This window comes from Salvelinus alpinus, chromosome 12 (genome assembly GCF_045679555.1).
Source record: "Salvelinus alpinus chromosome 12, SLU_Salpinus.1, whole genome shotgun sequence".
In the NCBI taxonomy this organism is placed as follows: Eukaryota; Metazoa; Chordata; class Actinopteri; order Salmoniformes; family Salmonidae; genus Salvelinus; species Salvelinus alpinus.
The window spans coordinates 50,013,301-50,034,160 of record NC_092097.1 but is presented as its reverse complement, the minus strand read 5'-3'; the positions used below and the strand labels follow the sequence as shown (position 1 = coordinate 50,034,160).

Genomic DNA, 20,860 nt, shown 5'->3' with positions numbered 1-20,860 from the left:
GTTGGAGTGTGCCTCTGGCTATCCGTAAATTTAAAAAACAAGACAATTGTGGCGTCTGGTTTGCTTAATATAAGGAATGTTTTATTATTCATACTTTAACTTTTGATACTTTAAGTGTATTTTAGCAATTACATTTACTTTTGATACTTAAGTATATTTAAAACCAAATACTTTTAGACTTTTACTCAAGTAGAATTTTTCTGGGTGACTTTTACTTAAGTCATTTTCTATTTAGGTATTGAAACTTTTACTCAAGTATGACAAGTCAGTACTTTTTCCTCCACTGCTATTTTATGAAAATACACTGAACAAAAATATAAACACAACAATTTCAGAAATTTTACTGAGTTACAGATCATATAAGGAAATCAGTCAATTTGAATGAATTCATTAGCCCCTAATCTATGGATTTCACATGTGTAACGATGTGCGCTGAGAGTCGGGAAGCAAGTTCAGGGAGTGAGTGTTTTAATAAATAAACGTAACATAATACAAACCAAGAAACTCGAACAACGCACAGCCATGACAGAAACAACAACGCCTGGGGAAGGAACCAAAGGGAGTGACATATATAGGGAAGGTAATCAAGGAGGTCATGGAGTCCAGGTGAGTGTCATAATGCGGGTAACGATGGTGACAGGTGTGCGCCATAACGAGCAGCCTGGTGACCTAGAGGACGGAGAGGGTGCACATGTGACAACATAACTGGGATTGCAGATATACATCTGTTGGTCACATGCCTTTAAAAAAGGTAGGGGCATGGATCAGAAAACCAGTCAATATCTGGTGTGACCAACATTTGCCTCATGCAGCATGACACATCTCCTTCCTATAGAGTTGATTAGGCTGCTGATTGTGACCTGTAGAATGTTGTCCTACTCCTCTTCTATGTCTGTACGAAGTTGCTGGATATTGGCGGGAACTGGAACACGCTGTTGTACATGTTGATCCAGAGCATCCCAAACGTGATCAATGGGTGACATGTCAGCTGAGTATGCAGGCTATGGAAGAAATGGGATATTTTTAGCTTCCATGAATTGTGTACAGATCCTTGCATCATCATGATGAGGTGATGGCGGTGGATGAATGGCATGATATCTCTGTGCATTCAAATTGCCATCGATAAAATGCAATTGTGTTCGTTGTCCGTAGCTTATGCCTGCCCATACCATAACCCCACCGCCACCATGGGGCACTCTGTTCACAACGTTGTTATCAGCAAACTGCTCGCCCACACAACACCATACACGCTGTCTGTCATCTGCACGGTACAGTGTACAGTTGAAACCGGGCTTCATTTGTGAAGAGCACACTTCTCCAGCGGCCATCGAAGGTGAGCATTTTCCCACTGAAGTCGGTTATGACGCTGAACTGCAGTCAAGTCAAGACCCTGGTGAGGACGACGAGTACACAGATGAGCTTCCCTGAGACGGTTTATGACAATTTGTTCAGAAATGCTTTGGTTGTGCAAACCCAGAGTTTCATCAGCTGTCCGGGTGGCTGGTCTCAGAAGATCCCACAGGTGATTAAGCTGGATGTGGATGTCCTGGGCTGGCGTGGTTACACATGGTCTGCGTTTATGAGGCCGGTTGGACGTACTTACAAATTCTCTAAAACAATGTTGGAGGCGGCTTATGGTAGAGAAATTAACATTACATTCTCTGGCAACAGCTCTGGTGGACATTCCTGCAGTCAATATGCCAATTGCACGCTCTCTCAAAGCTTGATACATCTGTGGCATTTTGTTGTGTGACAAAACTGCACATCTTATTGTACCCAACACAAGACGCACCTGTGTAATGATCATGCTGTTTAATCAGCTTCTTCATATGCCACACCTGTTAGGTGGATGGATTATCTTGACAAGGCTAAATGCTCACTAACAGGGAAGTAAACACATTTTAGCACAGCATTTGAGAGAAATAAGCTTTTGGTTCTTATTGAACATTTCTGGGATCTTTTATTTCTGCTCATGAAATATTTGACCAACACTTTACATTTATATTTTTGTTCAGTGTAGGAACATTCTTATTTCAAACGTTGCATAGGCTATCAAGAAATTGGATACTTCATTACCACGTCTCATTTCTTTACATAAGAAATTAAGTGACTTATAGGCAATAAGGGAGATAACTATAAAAGTGGCATTGCTTACATTATGGGGCTAATGCTTGCACATGGTTGAAAGCACAAGGGGAACATTGTCATTCATGGTAAAAGGTATGGCTATCTATACTATCTATTCACCTATATAACACCGGCTTTAGGACCCAGGTGCACAACCGTTTCCAGACACTGGTTGATGTGATAGCTTATTCTCATCATTCAATATCTCATATCAACGACCAAAACGCCGCAGTTTCCAAAGACAAGACGGAGGGAAACTTGTTGCGGATAGAGATCTAGTCAATGATACCGAGGACAATCACTTGGGTCGGTGTACAGCCCTCTCAACAGCTGTCAGGAGCTTCTATCTGCGTCTCCATCTGCATCCTCGGTGAATTCCTCCACCGGGGCGCCGCCAAGGCAGGAGACTCGCCGCTTGTTTCACGGTTGTGAGGTACCACCGGAGACACCATGAGCCAGAGGTTTACCGTGACCGCCTTTTCCAAGAGCGACAGCGGCCGTAACGTGTCAGACATCCAGGGCGAGGTGAACCAACTGTTCGAGGGAGATGAACCCACTCCGAGCTCTTCAAACAAAGAGGTGTCTTTCAATACGGAGGTAGTGGTCGTGCAAGGTAGGATGCGCGCTTCTACTGTATAGTATCCTATGCTGGGTATCATGTTAACGCCTGGATGCTTGCTGGTTGCTGGGTGCCACCATAGTGTCTGTGAACAGATGTGTGTGACATGAATTTTAAATGACCGCAGGTCAACAATTTTCCATTTGCCAAACAGCCAAATAAAAATAATCGCTATCTAGCCACAGGTGCAGTGCGCAAAATGTCCATCGAAATGCCTTTTTCTAGATGTTTTATGTTGTTTAAAAAGAAAGTTAATTCAAATGACGGACATGACAGACAGAACACATATATATATATATATATGTATTTATAATGAAGTGGCTTTATAACTAGCAAATAACCAACCCAATCACATCAATCATTTACACGCTATTATTATGGAAAATTGTTTGTTGCACATTTGTGATTCGTTGGAATATTGTGCTTTTGTCTTGGAGCTATGGTGTCATTGAATGTTGAGTCACAGCAGCTAACCCTTGCAGCAAGACAAGCATACACTACTGGCTGAGACTCCATGAGTGTGCATTAATCTTACTGAGACTGTCTGGATGCCGGACAGGTGTATGGCAAATCAATACATCCCATTACCATACAAACCCCTCCCCCTAAAGCTTGACATGAATAAACCCTTCTAAAGTTCTGTTGGTGGTATTACATTTAGCCACATTGTTCCTTAATCATTCTAGCAGTTTACTCTGTCCGCATGTAGGCAATATTCTATAGACTGAGAAGAAATGCAATACATCATGTTCAGTTCATAAAACCATTCAGAACAGATCAATAGTGGTCATACTGTGTTTATCATAGGGGCTGGTTCAGTGTAAACATTTAGCATACAGATGACACTTCTGCTAATTCTAATTTTCATTGCTCATTTATTACTTCCCAAGGGTGAATTCAATCAAATCCACCTGTGTGTGTGTGTGTGTGTGTGTGTGTCATATACCTTTTCCCTGAAGTCAATGAATTTTAGAAAGTTTTTTGTGTCGTTTACTGGTTTTTGGTACTCTACGTCAGTGGTTCCCAAACTCTGGGGCGCGCCTGAGATGCACATGTGTGTATATATATGTATATGTATGTTTGTGTGTGTGTGTACCAGTCAAAAGTTTGGACACACCTACTCATTAAAGGGTTTTTTCTTTATTTTTACTATTTTCTACATTGTAGAATAATAGTGAAGACATTAAAACTATGAAATGACACATATGGAATCATGTAGTAACCAAAAAAGTGTTAAACAAATCAAAATATATTTTATTTGAGACTCTTCAAAGTAGCCACCCTTTGCCTTGATGACAGCTTTGCACACTCTTGGCATTCTCTCAACCAGCTTCATGAGGAATGCTTTTCCAACAGTCTTGAAGGAGTTCCTACATATGCTGAGCACTTGTTGGCTGATTTTCCTTCACTCTGAGGTCCATCTCATCCCAAATCCTCTCAATTGGGTTGAGGGCGGGTGATTGTAGCCTTCTGATGCAGCACCATCACTCTCCTTTTTGGTCAAATAGCCCTTACACAGCCTGGAGGTGTGTTTTGGGTCATTGTCCTGTTGAAAAACAAATGATAGTCCCACTAAGTGCAAACCCATGGGATGGCTAATCGCTGCAGAATGCTGGTTAGGTGTGCCTTGAATTGTAAGTAAATCACAGTGTCACCAGCAAAAGCACCATCACACCTCCTCCTCCATGCTTCACGGTGGGAACCACACATGCGTAGATCATCCGTTCACCAACTCTGTGTCTTACAATAATACACACAGCCAGAGACAAACACTGGCAGTAGAATGGCCTTACTGAAGAGCTTAGTGACTTTCAACATGGCACCATACTAGGATGCCACCTTTCCAACAATTCAGTTCGTCAAATTTCTGCCCTGCTTGAGTTGCCCTGGCAACTGTAAGTGCTGTTATTGTGAAGTGGAAACGTCTAGGAGCAGCAACGGCTAAGCCGTGAAGTGGCAGGCCACAGAAGCTCACAGAACTGGACCGTCAAGTGCTGAAGCATGTAGCGTGTAAAAATCATCTGTCCTTGGTTGCAATACTCACTACCGAGTTCTAAACTTCCTCTGGAAGCAACGTCAGCACAAGAACTGTTCGTCAGGCGTTTCATGAAATGGGTTTCCATGGCCGAGCAGCCGCACGCACACAAGCCTAAGATCACCATGCGCAATGCCAAGCGTCGGCTGGTTTTGTATAAAGCTCGCCACCATTGGACTCACGCTTCACCATCTGGCAGTCCGACGGACAAATGGCAAAATGTATAGAATTGCAGGAAATAAGCTTTGCAATATAACAAATGTGTTACAAGTTGACTTCCCAAGCCATTGTAAAGTCTTAATAGCATACTAATGATAGCTAATTATCTGGGTTTCAGGAGGACTGGTGACTAAAATCGGAGCAGCAGTTATTGTGCAAAATCCAATGGACCCAATTTCATTTTGAAAGCAACTAAATGGGAGCATCATTCAATCAAACCAGTTTATGCAGTAGGCAGGTAGACCTATCTGTTTTATTTGTCTACTGACTGCATACAGGGGTTTATTCTTAAAACTGGAAGCATAAATCTATGAGGAGAAAGTCTACCTAACACATGTAGAGAAGGGGTTCCCAAACTTTTTCACTCAGGCCCCCCTTCCAGCATTGGGGAACATCTCGCGGCCACCCATGTCTATTTCTATGGGCGGAGGCACTGTTCATGACACAAACTGTTCACACCCTTCTTGTTGGTGGAGAGAAAATTGTCCAGGTTTGAAGCTTAAGGGTGGCAGGTAGTCTAGCGATTTAAGCGCGTTGGGCCAGTAACGTTGGGCCAGCGTTGGGCCAGAGCAAGGCACTTAACCCTAGTCGCTCTGCATAAGAGTGTCTGCTAAATGACTGAAATGTACATGTAGTCCCAATGAATCAAACACATTAGCCTATTTTCTGACTCTCAAAGTCTCATATATTTTGTTCAAACTTCAAATGCACATTTTAAAGCTGTGGCGTAATAACATTGGCAGTGTCAAAGGGGTTGGGTTAAATGCGGAAGACACATTTCAGTTGAATGCATTCAGTTGTACAACTGACTAGGTATCCCCCTTTCCATTTGAAATTTGATTAAATCCATCCTCTTGTTTTCCCATTACACCGACTAAAGCCTCTTGTCCTTTGCATTGGCACCTGACCTGCTCCAAGCTGTCAGCCGCTTAAAGATATTGGAGGAGCGGGAACACTACGGTTATATATGGGACAGCTACTTCTGACAGGTTGCCACAGTTAAAGTCCGGAGATGTGAGTAATGAAAGTCGTCCATTACCTATTCCACTATGTCACCGGTGTCACCAATACTTATATTCCCTACTTTGTGAAATTAGTATGGAAAATGCCTTCTCAGCACTTCTCAGTTTTCACTTTGCAAAATAAATACTGTTGCGTGTATCAATCACTCTCTTGGCCAGGGCCTGCATTACAAGTAGGAACAAATCTTGTCATCTCCTCGTTTTCCCCTGGAAAGGAGAAACCTCTTCACAGAGGGACTCCCTTAGTCGCCAGGAGACACAGCAGTTGCACAGCCTTGTGGAGGCTCTTGTCTCTGGATCAACGATAACAGTTTCCATGGCTACAGCACCTTTTTCATTCTCATAGTACATTACAAATGGCTTTGCAGTGAGTGAGGGAAAAAAAGTGCTATATGCTGTATAGAAACAAGCTTTCTTTCATATTACATTGATCTGGTGATTATTTGAATGTCTTTCAACGTTTCAGTAAGAATATTACCCCCCCGAGTGAGCTCCAGGGGCTGTTCCACTCAGTCTTACTGGATGTCCAACCTCAGATCGATAGTATTACCTTGCATAGGAATGAATCATTTACACTGTTGGATACAGGTAAAGAGAATCATGGTTTTTGTGTGAACAAAGACACCTCGTCGTTCCAGCTAAATTAATGGATGTGAATAACAGCAAATGTTGAATGTAGAAAAGTACACATTTGTTTAGATGAGAAAATTGATAAATAACATTCGTCAAGTGGAGGTGTCTCAATAGGTCTCAGCCTTTGCGTCACTTAAATGGTTTGATTCCAAGTTTTAATTGGTTGACTGTATCTGTTGACTGAAACGTTAGTTTGAAGTTCTGTGTAAAACATTGCAGGGCGAACACAAGGATTTCAGTATAAAGCAATTGTACACGAGAGAGAGTGGATTTTAACTTTTTAAGCAAAGCTGTGCTGCGGTCGTAGGTAGGAGGCGTAGCTCTTGTTGCTAATGTTGCTGTGTGTGGGTGGGTGGGTGGGTGGGTGTATGCATGCTAGTGTACAAATACATTTTTCCACCATACAGTTGTGGATCCCAAATGGCCAGGTGTGTGATTCTGCCAAGTCATTGACACCGTGTTAGCTCAGGGCTGTTATGACATCCAGGCACAGTGAAGACCTTCGCTTTTACAACTTAGTGGTGCTACGCATATATACATATATATATATTCCCTCCCTGTGATCCTGTTTCTATCGATCCAAAGTGTGTGTGTGTGAGAGAAAGACAGCTCACACCATGTGATTTGATTCCCCGCAGGTGGAGCTCCATTGTCCTTGACCTTGCAGAGTTGTGGATCATTCTATTGGATTGGGTAGTGGTGTGTATCGCCTTGCAGTCAACCTTACCTTGGACCGCAAGGACATTTGTGAACTTGTGGAGCTGTTCATCTTGATGACGTTGTTTTTGATATAGCCCTGGAACACAACAGAATCGACAGCGTATTCACTGTCCTGATACGCTCCATTCTGCAACCCATAGAGAAATCCTAGTGCAGTATTCTGTTGCAATATACTATAGTCAATCACCTCTATGATGACCTTGTTTGATTTCTAACATCCTCACCCGTGTGGTCTAATTTCCCCAAAATGATGTTGAATCTTTGTTAATATCTTCGTATTACCAGTGCCTTTTGGAAAGTATTCAGACCCCTTTACTTTTTTCACATTTTGTTACGTTACAGCCTTATTCTAAAATTGATTAAATAAAACATTTCCTCAGCAATCTACACACAATACCCCATAATGACAAAGCGAAAACAGATTTTTTTCTTTTTTTTTGCAAATTTATGTATATATATATATATATATTTTAAAATACCTTATTTACATAAGTATTCAGACCCTTTGCTATGAGACTTGACATTGAGCTCAGGTGCATCCTATTTCTATTGATCATCCTCGAGATGTTTCTACAACTTGGAGTCCACCTGTGGTAAATTAAATTGATTGGACATGATTTGGAAAGGCACACACCTGTCTATATAAGGTCCCACAGTTGACAGTGCATGTCAGAGCAAAAACCAAGCTATGAGGTCGAAGGAATTGCCCGTAGAGCTCAGAGACAGGATTGTGTCGAGGCACAATTCTGCATATGGGTACCAAAACATTTCTGCACCATTGAAGGTCCCCAAGAACACAGTGGCCGCCATCGTTCTTAAATGGAATAAGTTTGGAACCACCAGATGGAAGCCAATCCTCAGTAAAAGCCACATGACAGCCCGCTTGGACCTCAGACTGGGGTGAATGTTCACCTTCCAACAAGTCAACGACCCTAAGCACACAGCCAAGACAACACAGGAGTGGCTTCGGGACAAGTCTCTGAATGTCCTTGAGTGGCCCAGCCAGAGCCTGGACTTGAACCCGATCGAACATCTCTGGAGAGATCTGAAAATAGCTATGCAGCGACGCTCCCCATCCAACCTGACAGAGCTTATGAGGATCTGCAGAGAAGAATAGGGGCAAAAATTTCTAAAAACCTCTTCTTATTTTGTCATTATGGGGTATTTTGTGTAGAATGATGAGGGGGGAAAAAACTATTGAATCAATTTTAGAATAAGGCTGTAACGTAACGAAAATGATGTGGGAAATGTGAAGGGGTCTGAATACTTTCCTAATGCATCGAATACAGAGGAGACCAAAGTTGATCCGTTAACTTGTACTCTATGAGCAGATGCAGAGCTGTTTTGGGGTTTTTGATTGTTCCCTTTTTTAACTCTATGCATAATTAATCCCTCATCTTGGCCCTGGTGTGTGTGTGTGTGATGTGTCTCACACACACACACCAGGGCCTGGGCCCTGGAACACAACAGAATCGACAGCGTATTCACTGTGTGTGTGTGTGTGTGTGTGTGTGTGTGTGTGCCGAATGTGCGTGTGTACCATTAGCACACTTTAGCCGGTAGACCTCAGACTAGCGTGGGGGGTGGCAGGTTAGTGACATGTTATGGATCCCACCCAGTAATAAAAGCCACTGTTCCATTGCATTAGACTCAACTCTTTGGTCTCGAACAATGCCTTGACCACAGGGTTTTTCCTGCATAGGAAATTCTTGGGCCATACAGTAGAAAAGAACAAACAAACAAAATAACTACACAATTATTTGGGGGCAGAAAGTTTGTAGAGAAGATAATGCACCAAAATAAAATCTGGACAGTCAGGTTTTCAGAAGAAGAAAAAATCCCAAAATCGAGCAATTCAGGGTTCTTTTGGGCTGAGGTACCAGGCATTATACCCAATTTACAGTGAGTCCCCCCCGGACCTTGGTGAAGGCTGAGTTCAGCCCTGCAGCCCATTGCCACGACCACTTCCACTCCAACCACCTAAGCTCTTTTTCTGATCCAGAAAAAACCAACACCACTTGGCATGGGGGTCAGCGGTCACCCTGATACCTCAGTGTACATCACAAGGGACACAGAGCCTGCACAAAGTGACAGATAGGCAAGGTGCTCAGAAATGTCTGTGTAAGGTTCCTCTGAATGACTAGTATATCTTTGAGTATTTTATGTACACTGTTTTTTCTCTTTTTATGAACGTGTGTGTGTGTGTGTGGCACACTGCACAGTGCAGCCTTTAGAAACAGAGCACCATTCTGCCCTGCCTGTTCATTGTGGCCTGTTATCTGTGTTTATGTTCGTCCTGGACTGTCCCTCCCGTTGTGGGACAGACTGGTGCTGATTAGACTGGACTGTTGTTCCATTGTGGGACAGACTGGTGCTGAGCTTTTCCATAACATTGGTGTTGATTAAACTGGACTGTCCCTCCCCATTGTGGAACAGACTGGTGCTGATTTAAGATGGACTGTCTCTCCCCATTGTGGAATAGACTGGTGCTGATTAAACTGGACTGTCCCTCCCCATTGTGGAACAGACTGGTATTGATTAGACCGGATGTTGATTAAGGTAGCCCCCCGCACCTCTCTGATTCAGAGGGGTTGGGTTAAATGTGGAAGACACATTTCAGTTGAATGCATTCAGTTGTACAACTGACTAGGCATTCCCCTTTCCCTTAATGGGGGGACTCTTTTATTTGGGAATAATACACTTCCTGTGTGGTTGTAAACGCTGATATCCTTCTAACGGCCGTGCTCAGCCCTCTATCGTTCAGTGACTACAGTAATAATGTTCAGTCTCTCAGTCGCATTGATTGGCACCCGTGAATGCATTAGTAAGTCAATGTTTAGGTAAGCTTAGCAGTGACTTGGGCCTAAAGGACTGTTGTCTCTGGAGTGCAATATTCTAAATTTTTCCCCCTCCATTTATTATCTGTCAGAACATTGCCTCCATAACAACTGAATAGGAATTGTATGCTAATCAGAAGCCTTAATAATGACTGAGTGGCTGTAAATCACATTTCTTTGGCTAACCATTGTTATCTACCAGGTTATGTCGTTTATCTGCGGCTTTCCAGTGATTTCATCTCAACACATTGGCAATGATATGACACAGCTAGAATACAGAGGGGACAAAATATACTTATTCAGATCAATGTCATATTAGATTGATTCAAATTTGATACACAGTGCATTCGGAAAGTATTCAGACCCTTCCACTTTTTCCACATTTTGTTATGTTACAGCCTTATTCTAAAATTGATTTTTAAAAAGTCCCTCAATCTACACAAAATACCCCATAATGACAAAGCAAAAACAGGTTTAACAAATAAAGCCATTTGATTAACAAATAAAGCCATTTGATTAGCTGTTCAGGAGTTATGGCTTGGGGTTAGAAATTGTTAAGAAGCCTTTTGGACCTTGACTTGGCGCTCCGGTATCGCTTGCCGTGTGGTAGCAGAGAGGACTGTCTATGACTAGGGTGGCTGGAGTCTTTGGTCATTTTTAAGGCCTTCCTCTGACACCGCCTGGTATAGAGGTCATGGATGGCAGGAAGCTTGGCCCCAGTTATGTACTGGGCTGTACGCACTACCCTCTGTAGTGCCTTGCGGTCGGAAGCCGAGCAGTTGCCATACCAGGCGGTGATGCAACCAATCAGGATGCTCTCGATGGTGAGGCTGTAGAACTTTTTGAGGATCTGACGACGCATGCCAAATCTTTTCAGACTCCTGAGGGGGAATAGGCGTTGTCTGCCGTCTTCACGACTGTCTTGGTGTGTTTGGACCATCATAGTTCGTTGGTGATGTGGACACCAAGGAACTTGAAGCTCTCAATCTGCTCCACTACTGCCCCATCGAAGAGAATAGGAGCGTGCTCGGCCCTCCTTGTCCTGTAGTTCACGATCATCTCCTTTGTCTTGATCACGTTGAGTGAGAGGTTGTTATCCTGGCACCACACCACTCTCATCGTTGTTGGTGATCAGGCCTACCACTGGGGGCTATCCGTCAGGAAGTCCAGGATCCAGTTACAGAGGAAGGTGTTCAGTCCCAGGGTCCTTAGCTTAGTGATGAAAAATTGCGCCGGCAGAGAGGGCAGCCAAGCTTCTAGCCCGTAAGCAACTTTCCAATATTTTGATTTTTTATGTGTTATTTCTTACGTTATTAGGCCAGAAAATGTTTCGTGTTATTAGATACAGCCGGGAAGAACTTTTGGATATCAGAGCGGTGGTAACTCACCAGCATTACCAGCATTACGACCAGGAATACGACTTTCCCAATTTCGTGGTATCCAATTGGTTGTTAAAGTCTTGTCTCATTGCTGCAACTCCCGTATGGACTCGGGAGAGGCGAAGGTCGAGAGCCGTGCGTCCTCCAACCACAACCCAACCAAGCCGCACTGCTTCTTGACACAATGCCCACTTAACCCGGAAGCCAGCCGTACTAATGTGTCGGGGGAAACACTGTACACCTGGCAACCGTGTCAGCGTGTACAGTCGTGGTCAAAAGTTTTGAGAATGACGCAAATTTTTTATTTTCACAAAGTCTGCTGCCTCAGTTAGTATGATGGCAATTTGCATATACTCCAGAATGTTATGAAGAGTGATCAGATGAAGCTTCAAAAGGAGGATGGTGCTTGGAATCATTGTTCTTCCTCTGTCAACCATGGTTACCTGCAAGGAAACACGTGCCGTCATCATTGCTTTGCACAAAAAGGGCTTCACAGGCAAGGATATTGCTGCCAATAACATTGCACCTAAATCAACCATTTATCGGATCATCAAGAACTTCAAGGAGAACGGTTCAAATGTTGTGAAGAAGGCTTCAGGTTGCCCAAGAAAGTCCAGCAATTGCCAGGACCGTCTCCTAAAGTTGATTCAGCTGCGGGAACGGGGCACCACCAGTACAGAGCTTGCTCAGGAATGGCAGCACGCAGGTGTGAGTGCATCTGCATGCACAGTGAGGCAAAGACTTTTGGAGTATGGCCTGGTGTCAAGAAGGGCAGTGCAGCAAAGAAGCCACTTCTCTCCAGGAAAAACATCAGGGACAGACTGATATTCTGCAAAAGGTACAGGGATTGGACTGCTGAGGACTTGGGTAAAGTCATTTTCTCTCATAAATCCCCTTTCCGATTGTTTGGGGCATCCGGAATAAAGCTTGTCCGGAGAAGACAAGGTGAGCGCTACCATCAGTCCTGTCATGCCAACAGTAAAGCATCCTGAGACCATTCATGTGTGGGGTTGCTTCTCAGCCAAGGGAGTGGGCTCACTCACAATTTTGCCTAAGAACACAGCCATGAATAAAGAATGGTACCAACACATCCTCCGAGAGCAACTTCTCCCAACCATCCAGGAACAGTTTGGTGACTGAGTTTATCAGGAAGTGTATAGGAGATGTTGTACCCACTGAGACTAAAACCTACCCTAACCAGAAACTGTGGATAGATGGCAACATTCGCGTAAAACTGAAAGCGCGCGAACCACAGCATTTAACCCTGGTAAGGTGACTGGGAATATGGCAGAATACAAACCGTGTAGTTATTCCCTCCGTAAGGCAATCAAACAGGCAAAACGTCAGTATAGAGACAAAGTGGAGTCGCAATTCAACGGCTCAGACACGAGACGTATGTGGCAGGTTCTACAGACAATTACGGACTACAAAAGGAAAACCAGCCACGTCGCGGACACCGACATCTTGCTTCCGGACAAGCTAAACAACTTCTTTGTCTGCTTTGACGTAGGGGACGTGAGTAAGACATTTAAGAGTGTTAACCCTTCGCAAGGCTGCCAGCCCAGATGGCATCCCTAGTCGTGTCCTCAGAGCATGTGCAGACCAGCTGGCTGGTGTGTTTACAGATATATTCAATCTCTCCCAGTCTGCTGTCCCCACTTGCTTCAAGATGTCCACCATTGTCCATGTCCACCATTGTTCCTGTACCCAAGCGCTGGCTTGAGCAGGGGGACCTTGCGTGCGCTGCAGGATTTTAATCCATGACGGCGTAGTGTGTTACTAATGGTTTTCTTTGAGACTGTGGTCCCAGCTCTCTTCGGGTCATTAACCAGGTCCTGCCGTGTAGTTCTGGGCTGATCCCTCACCTTCCTCATGATCATTGATGCCACATGAGGTGAGATCTTGCATGGAGCCCCAACTATGGTGTTGAACGCTGAGCTGTAGTCAATGAATAGCATTCTCATGTAGGTGCTCCTTTTGTCCAGGTGGGAATGGGCAGTGTGGAGTGCAATAGAGATTGCATCATCTGTGGATCTGTTGGGGTGGTATGCAAATTGGAGTGGATCTAGGGTTTCTGGGATAATGGTGAGCCATGACCAGCCTTGCAAAGCACTCCATGGCTACAGACGTATCCATGGAGTGCTACAGGTCGGTAGTCATTTAGGCAGGTTACCTTGGTGGTCTTGGGCACAGGTACTATGGTGATCTGCTTGAAACATGTTGGTATTGCAGACTCGGTCAGGGACAGGTTGAAAATGTCAGTGAAGACACTTGCCAAATGGTCAGCGCATTCTCTGAGAACAAGTCCTGGTAATCTGTCTACGGAGAGAGTGATCACACAGTCGTCCAGAACAGTTGGTGCTCTCATGCATGCTTCAGTGTTGCTTGCCTCGAAGCGAGCATAGAAGTATTTTAGCTTCCCTTTTTAGTCCATAATAATTTTCAAGCCCTGCCACATCAGACGAGCATCAGAGCAGGTGTAGTACGATTCAATCTTAGTCCTGTATTGATGCATTGCCTGTTTGATGGTTCGTCAGAGAGCATAGCGGGATTTCTTATAAGCAGCAGCTCTACCATTTAGCTCAGTGTGGATGTTGCTTGTAATCCATGGCTTCGGGTATGTACGTACAATTACTTTGGGGACAACGTCATTGATGCACTTATTGATGAAACCATTGACTGATGTGGTGTACTCCTCAATGCCATCGGAAGAATCACGGAGCATATTCCAGTCTGTGCTAGGAAAACAGTCCTGTAGCTTAGCATATGCATCATCTGACCACTTCCGTATTGAGCGAATCACTGGTACAGCCTGCTTTAGTTTTTGCTTGTAAGCAGGAATCAGGAGGATAGGGTTATTGTCAGATTTGCCAAATGGTAGGCGAGGGAGAGCTTTATACGCGTCTCTGTGTGTGGAGTAAAGGTGGTCTAAAGATTTTTTTCCTCTGGTTGCACATGTGACATGCTGGTAGAAATGAGGTCAAATGCATTAAAGTCCCCGGCCACTAGGAGCGCCGCCTCTGGTTGAGCATTTTCTTGTTTGCTTATGGCTTTATGTAGCTTGTTGAGTGCGGTCTTAGTGCCAGCATTGGTTTGTGGTGGTAAATGGACAAATATGAAAAATATAGATTAAAACTCTCCTGGTAAATAGTGTGGTCTACAGCTTATCATGAGAAACTCTACCTCAGGCGAGCAAAACCTTGAGACTTCCTTAATATTAGACTTTGTGAACCAAATGTTATTTGCAAATAGACACAGACCTCCACCCCTTGTCTTACCGGAGGCAGCTGTTCTATCTTGCTGATGCATTTAAAACCCACCCAGCTGTATGTTATGCATGTCGTCGTTCAGCCACGACTCGGTGAAACATAAGATATTACAGGTGAGTAATTGCTGTCCTGATATCCAGAAGCTCTTTTCGGTCATAAGAGACGGTGGCAGAAACATTATGTACAAAATAAGTTACAAATAACATGAAAAAACACACACAATAGCACAATTGGTTAGGAGCCATCTCCTCCGGTGCCATTAGTCTGAGGTCCTGAGCGCTCTGGAGCAGGTTTTCATCAAGGATCTCTCTGTACTTTGTTCCGTTAATCTTTCCCTCGATCCTGAATAGTCTCCCAGTCCCTGCCGCTGAAAAACATTGTTTTTTGCTCTGACATGCACTGTCAACTGTTGGACCTTTATATAGACAGGTGTGTGCCTTTCCAAATCATGTCCAATCAATTGAATTGACCACAGGTGGACTCCAATCAAGTTGTAGAAACATCTCAAGGATGATCAATGGAAACATGATGCACCTGAGCTCAATTTCGAGTCTCATAGCAAAGGGTCTGAATACTTATGTAAATAAGGTATTTCTGTTTTTATTTGTAATAAATTAGCAAACATTTCTAAAACCCTGCTTTTTCAATGACTTGAAAAAATTTGATTTGCAGTTTCACATGTCAGAAAACTCCACATTTACTCCAATGTTTTTAACAAAGTAAATGTAAACAAACACTGTATTGCCTCAACATGGTTAAAACTATACTTCTGATATAATGGATGGTCAGTCCTTGCATCCATAGCGTAATCTATGGGTTTGAGAGTGGTTGCATTTCTCCTGCCCCATCCCTCAACTTTTTACTGAAACTGGGGTGGGGAGAGAACTTTTTTTAATGTTTCAAATAAGGATTGCTGTTTTAAACACGTTTAATAAAATAATAGTATTATTATATGGTGCAATCCTCTAGTGAGTGAGTTACTTTTGTGCATTAATATCAAGCAAAACTTCTGAAAGTGAGAACAACATTTTTAGTATTGCAAACAAAAATAATGATCTTGAAAGCAAGACATAAACCCTAAAGTATTGATAGCAAAATAAAATATTGCAAGGAAATAATTTTTAAATGCGAGAGCAAATTCATTGTAAATGTTTGCAAAAACATAGTGGAAGTGGTGAAAATTAATCATACGGGAGAAATGCGTGAAAAATATATACATATGAAATTTGTGTTTTTCACGTGATTTATTTAATGTTGGATCTAGAATCAGGTCCTTTCCATTTTATAATCTGATTCATTAGGATCTAAAAGACTCAACTGATCCTAGGTCTCTGGTTCTGTGTTAAAACAGCAGGGGGCAGTATTGCTCTTCATCTCTGCTTCACATTAGTGAATCATGAAGGTGTGTGTGTGTGTGCGCGAGGGAGGGAGGGAGGGAGGGAGGGAGAGAGAGAGAAAGCGATGCAGACATACATGTGTTCAGGTTACACGTGTGTGGTGTTGGGGTAGGGGGGGTTGTGTGATGTGCGATGTCCCTTTGCATCAGTGTGGGTTTGAGTTTCATGCATGTGCTTGAGGTTGTGAATGTACGTGCACGTGTGTCTCGGGTGGCAGCGAAAAAGGTATATATACCGCAGGACGGAGACATGCAATCATTTAGTAAAACCCTCGTATCCTGGTTATGTAATGATATCTGCACAAAGAAAGGGGGAATGGGGGGATTGATAGAAAGAGAAGGTGACAAAATCCCACTCACAAGAAGGCCATAGAGGAGACCTCTGTGTAGTTTTAACACAGACACGTCAGATAATGAGAGAACATTGTGGCACTTGACTGAGCTACAATATATATATTTTTTAAACTGTTTCTCCCTTTAGATTGCTGATCTATTATAATACATCTATTATAAGGCTCAAATAAGACATTAGCGATACGTTTTGATTAAGCCTGACTGGGTGTAACAGTATAACTTTACGGCCGTCCCCTCGCCCCGACAAGGGCGCGAACCAGGGACCCTCTGCACACATCAACAACAGTCACCCACGAAGCATCGTTACCCATCGCTCCACAAAAGCCGCGGCCCTTGTAAAGCAAGGGGAAACCCTACTTCAAGTCTCAGAGCAAGTGACGTAACCGATTGAAACGCTATTAGCGCGTACCCGCTAACTAGCTAGCCATTTCACAGCCGTTACATGGGCTATATGTATACGTCAGCTTAGAGAACCATTGTAATAGAGATTATTACCCTTGTACCCTCTATGTACCCTTGTACATTCAAGTATAGTGGTACGTCCTATCTGTCATCACTACCAATAGGTATCAGAGGTTATGATCCAATCTGTCATCACCAATAGGTATCAGAGGTTATGATCCTATCTGTCATCACCAATAGGCATCAGAGGTGATGATCCAATCTGTCATCACCAATAGGTATCAGAGGTTATGATCCTATCTGTCATCACCAATAGGCATCAGAGGTTATGATCCAATCTGTCATCACCAATAGGCATCAGAGGTTATGATCCAATCTGTCATCACCAATAGGCATCAGAGGTTATGATCCAATCTGTCATCACCAATAGGCATCAGAGGTTATGATCCAATCTGTCATCACCAATAGGCATCAGAGGTTATGATCCTATCTGTCATCACCAATAGGCATCAGAGGTTATGATCCTATCTGTCATCACCACTTTGATTCTGGGCACTGTTTCTCCACACTACTGGAGGAGAAATGATTTTGGCTTTGACCCAAATGGCAGCCTATTCCCTATATAGTGCACTACTTGTGACCAGAGCCATATATGGGCCCTGGTAGTGCATTAAATAGGGAATAGGGTACCATTTGGGATAGATGCTAAGATTCAGTGAGGTGAACTGGCAGACTGAATTGGGCTGTGATGTGTGACTCCCTGCACCCTCCTTCCCCTTCTACCCAGTCTGAATTAGGAGCCTTAGCTCATGAGAAATCACTTGACAAACCAATGCCACTTCACACAAAAAGCAAGTAAAAAGACAGACAAGGGTAAACTGTGATGAAAAGAAAACAATCGCTCAAAACTGGGGCCATAGAGCCTCTCTGTTGTTGCAGCAAGACATCTCAAATGGTAATGTAGGACAACAGCAGCAGGAATCGATTTGAATAATAACAACAGCCATCACGACTTTTATCCATAATTTAGCGATTCGAATCACGAGGGACAGAATTATGTTGTCACTTTTCTTCGCTCCATTCTTTCCCAGTGAAGAAGACTGCTTCTGTGGTGGAGCTCTCCCTTGTCTTCTGCGGTGGAGCTCTCCCTTGTCTTCTGTGGTGGAGCTCTCCCTTGTCTTCTGCGGTGGAGCTCTCCCTTGTCTTCTGCGGTGGAGCTCTCCCTTGTCTTCTGTGGTGGAGCTCTCCCTTGTCTTCTGTGGTGGAGCTCTCCCTTGTCTTCTGTGTTGGAGCTCTCCCTTGTCTTCTGCGGTGGAGCTCTCCCTTGTCTTCTGCGGTGGAGCTCTCCCTTGTCTTCTGCGGTGGAGCTCTCCCTTGTCTTCTGCGGTGGAGCTCTCCCTTGTCTTCTGCGGTGGAGCTCTCCCTTGTCTTCTGCGGTGGAGCTCTCCCTTGTCTTCTGCGGTGGAGCTCTCCCTTGTCTTCTGCGGTGGAGCTCTCCCTTGTTTTCTGCGGTGGAGCTCTCCCTTGTCTTCTGCGGTGGAGCTCTCCCTTGTCTTCTGCGGTGGAGCTCTCCCTTGTCTTCTGCGGTGGAGCTCTCCCTTGTCTTCTGCGTTGGAGCTCTCCCTTGTCTTCTGCGTTGGAGCTCTCCCTTGTCTTCTGCGTTGGAGCTCTCCCTTGTCTTCTGCGGTGGAGCTCTCCCTTGTCTTCTGTGTTGGAGCTCTCCCTTGTCTTCTGCGATAGAGATCTGCCTTTTCTGGTCGGAGATTGTTGTGCGTTTTCACTGCTCCCTGCTCGATGTTTCATGACGTTACATTTAGTTTCATCATGCGGTATCAGACCTATTGGTGGAGGAATCAAGTACCACTCACCCCCTCACACACACAGACACACGCACACACACACACACTGCAAAAGTCTGTAAGTTCGGTCACTACTTCCCCAATATCAGATGGAGCTGTTGTCTCCTGTCAACCTACTGACCGTGATGCTTCTAGAGAGAGGCTACTGATCCTTCTAGAGAGAGGCTACTGATCCTTCTAGAGAGAGGCTACTGATCCTTCTAGAGAGAGGCTACTGATCCTTCTAGAGAGAGGCTACTGATCCTTCTAGAGGGAGGCTACTGATCCTTCTAGAGGGAGGCTACTGATCCTTCTAGAGGGAGGCTACTGATCCTTCTAGAGAGAGGCTACTGATCCTTCTAGAGGGAGGCTACTGATCCTTCTAGAGGGAGGCTACCAGTTTGAAGAGAAGCTTGACTGTGAAATGGTGGTTATTAGTTTGAAGAGAAGCTTGAAGGTGAAATGGTGGTTATTAGTTTGAAGAGAAGCTTGAAGGTGAAATGGTGGTTATTAGTTTGAAGAGAAGCTTGAAGGTGAAATGGTGGTTATTAGTTTGAAGAGAAGCTTGACTGTGAAATGGTGGTTATTAGTTTGAAGAGAAGCTTGAAGGTGAAATGGTGGTTATTAGTTTGAAGAGAAGCTTGAAGGTGAAATGGTTGTTATTAGTTTGAAGAGAAGCTTGAAGGTGAAATGGTGGTTATTAGTTTGAAGAGAAGCTTGAAGGTGAAATGGTGGTTATTAGTTTGTAAACAGTTCCCTCCCCTCTGGATACACCACTAGCTTAAACGTTTCCCATCAAGCATATTGCAGTATACCATATACTGTACATGCTTTATCAAATCTGTCTTTTAATCATTGAAGCTCTCTCCTATAGGACCTTTTTCAGTTAAACGTTACATTTCCTAACTAACTCAAACGTTAAGCCAACGTTAACACTGCATGGGTTAACAGAGGTAGTCAACCAGCATTGTAAAGTATCAGCAGAAAGCGTCGAACCACCTGCAGTTTGTCTACGTGCCTCAGTAGAGGGTGGCAGGGGGCAAGATTTGGAGAAATGGCTTGTGTGTCCCTGTAGGGCTGGAGCTTCCACAGCCCACTTCCCTGCTCCTCCAGCAGGAACTTGATCAGTGTGCACGGCCCTGGTTTTACACATCCTCCATCACCATTACTACAGATGCCACAAAGCTAGCGCAATGTCAAAAGGTGACTGCGGTTGTCTTCTTTACTTTCAGGTCAATTCTTCCATTCTGCTTAAGATGCCAAAATGTGCTTTTTTTTTTTTAAGTCAGGTTACTCGTAGGCATACTACAAGAAATACTAACTGCAATATTTTATGTTCTTGTATAGATTTGTGGAGAATATAATGTCAAAAACTGGTTTTAAAGTCTCAAGCCAGGACAGAGACAAGGTTTTTGTTTCAAACGTGATTCTTTATATAAAGAACTTCAGGGCATCATACAACACAAAACCAACCATATGTTTACAAGATAAGGCCAACAGAGAATTCAAACAGAACAGTCTGTTCGCCCTGGTATCCGGCATAGTGTATTCGTAGCTCGGTTGCGTTCTCGGTCCATTTGGGCATTGACCCTGCCGCCTGACTGCAACGCATATGGGGCGGCAGGTAGAATAGTGGTTAGAGCGTTGGACTAATAACCGAAAGGTTGCAAGATCGAATCCCTGAGCTGAGAAGGTAAAAATCTGTCATTCTGCCCCTGAACAAGGCAGTTAACCCACTGTTCCTAGGCCGTCAATGAAAATAAGAATTTGTTTGTTCTTAACTGACTTGCCTAGTTAAAAAAGATATATTAAAAAAATATATATCCTGTATTCGGCCGCCCGCCACTTCCATGGATACTGAACAGGGGAGAAGCATAGTAAGGAGTAGGCCATTCTCACGGTCTCATTTAGTCTCACTCAAACTGGCAATCCTTCATCCCCATCTGGAAAGTTGAATGCATTGCAGCAGAATCTCTGCGTCACATAGCACATAATTCGGTCCAGTTTCAG

General features: G+C 43.8%; 1 protein-coding gene across 2 annotated transcripts in view; it reads left to right on the top strand.

The window, feature by feature from the left end:
- The first annotated feature begins 2,284 nt into the window (after positions 1 to 2,284).
- slc12a5a (solute carrier family 12 member 5a) overlaps positions 2,285 to 20,860 on the top strand; it is a 277,239-nt gene continuing 258,663 nt past the window's right edge. Inside the window, exon 1 of one of the 2 annotated variants that reach the window (XM_071336731.1) lies at positions 2,285 to 2,740. In XM_071336731.1, the coding sequence (XP_071192832.1) occupies positions 2,578 to 2,740 (163 nt within the window). In that variant the 5' untranslated portion in view covers positions 2,285 to 2,577. The remainder of the gene's footprint in view (positions 2,741 to 20,860) is intronic. The other variant, XM_071336732.1, reaches the window with a different exon arrangement.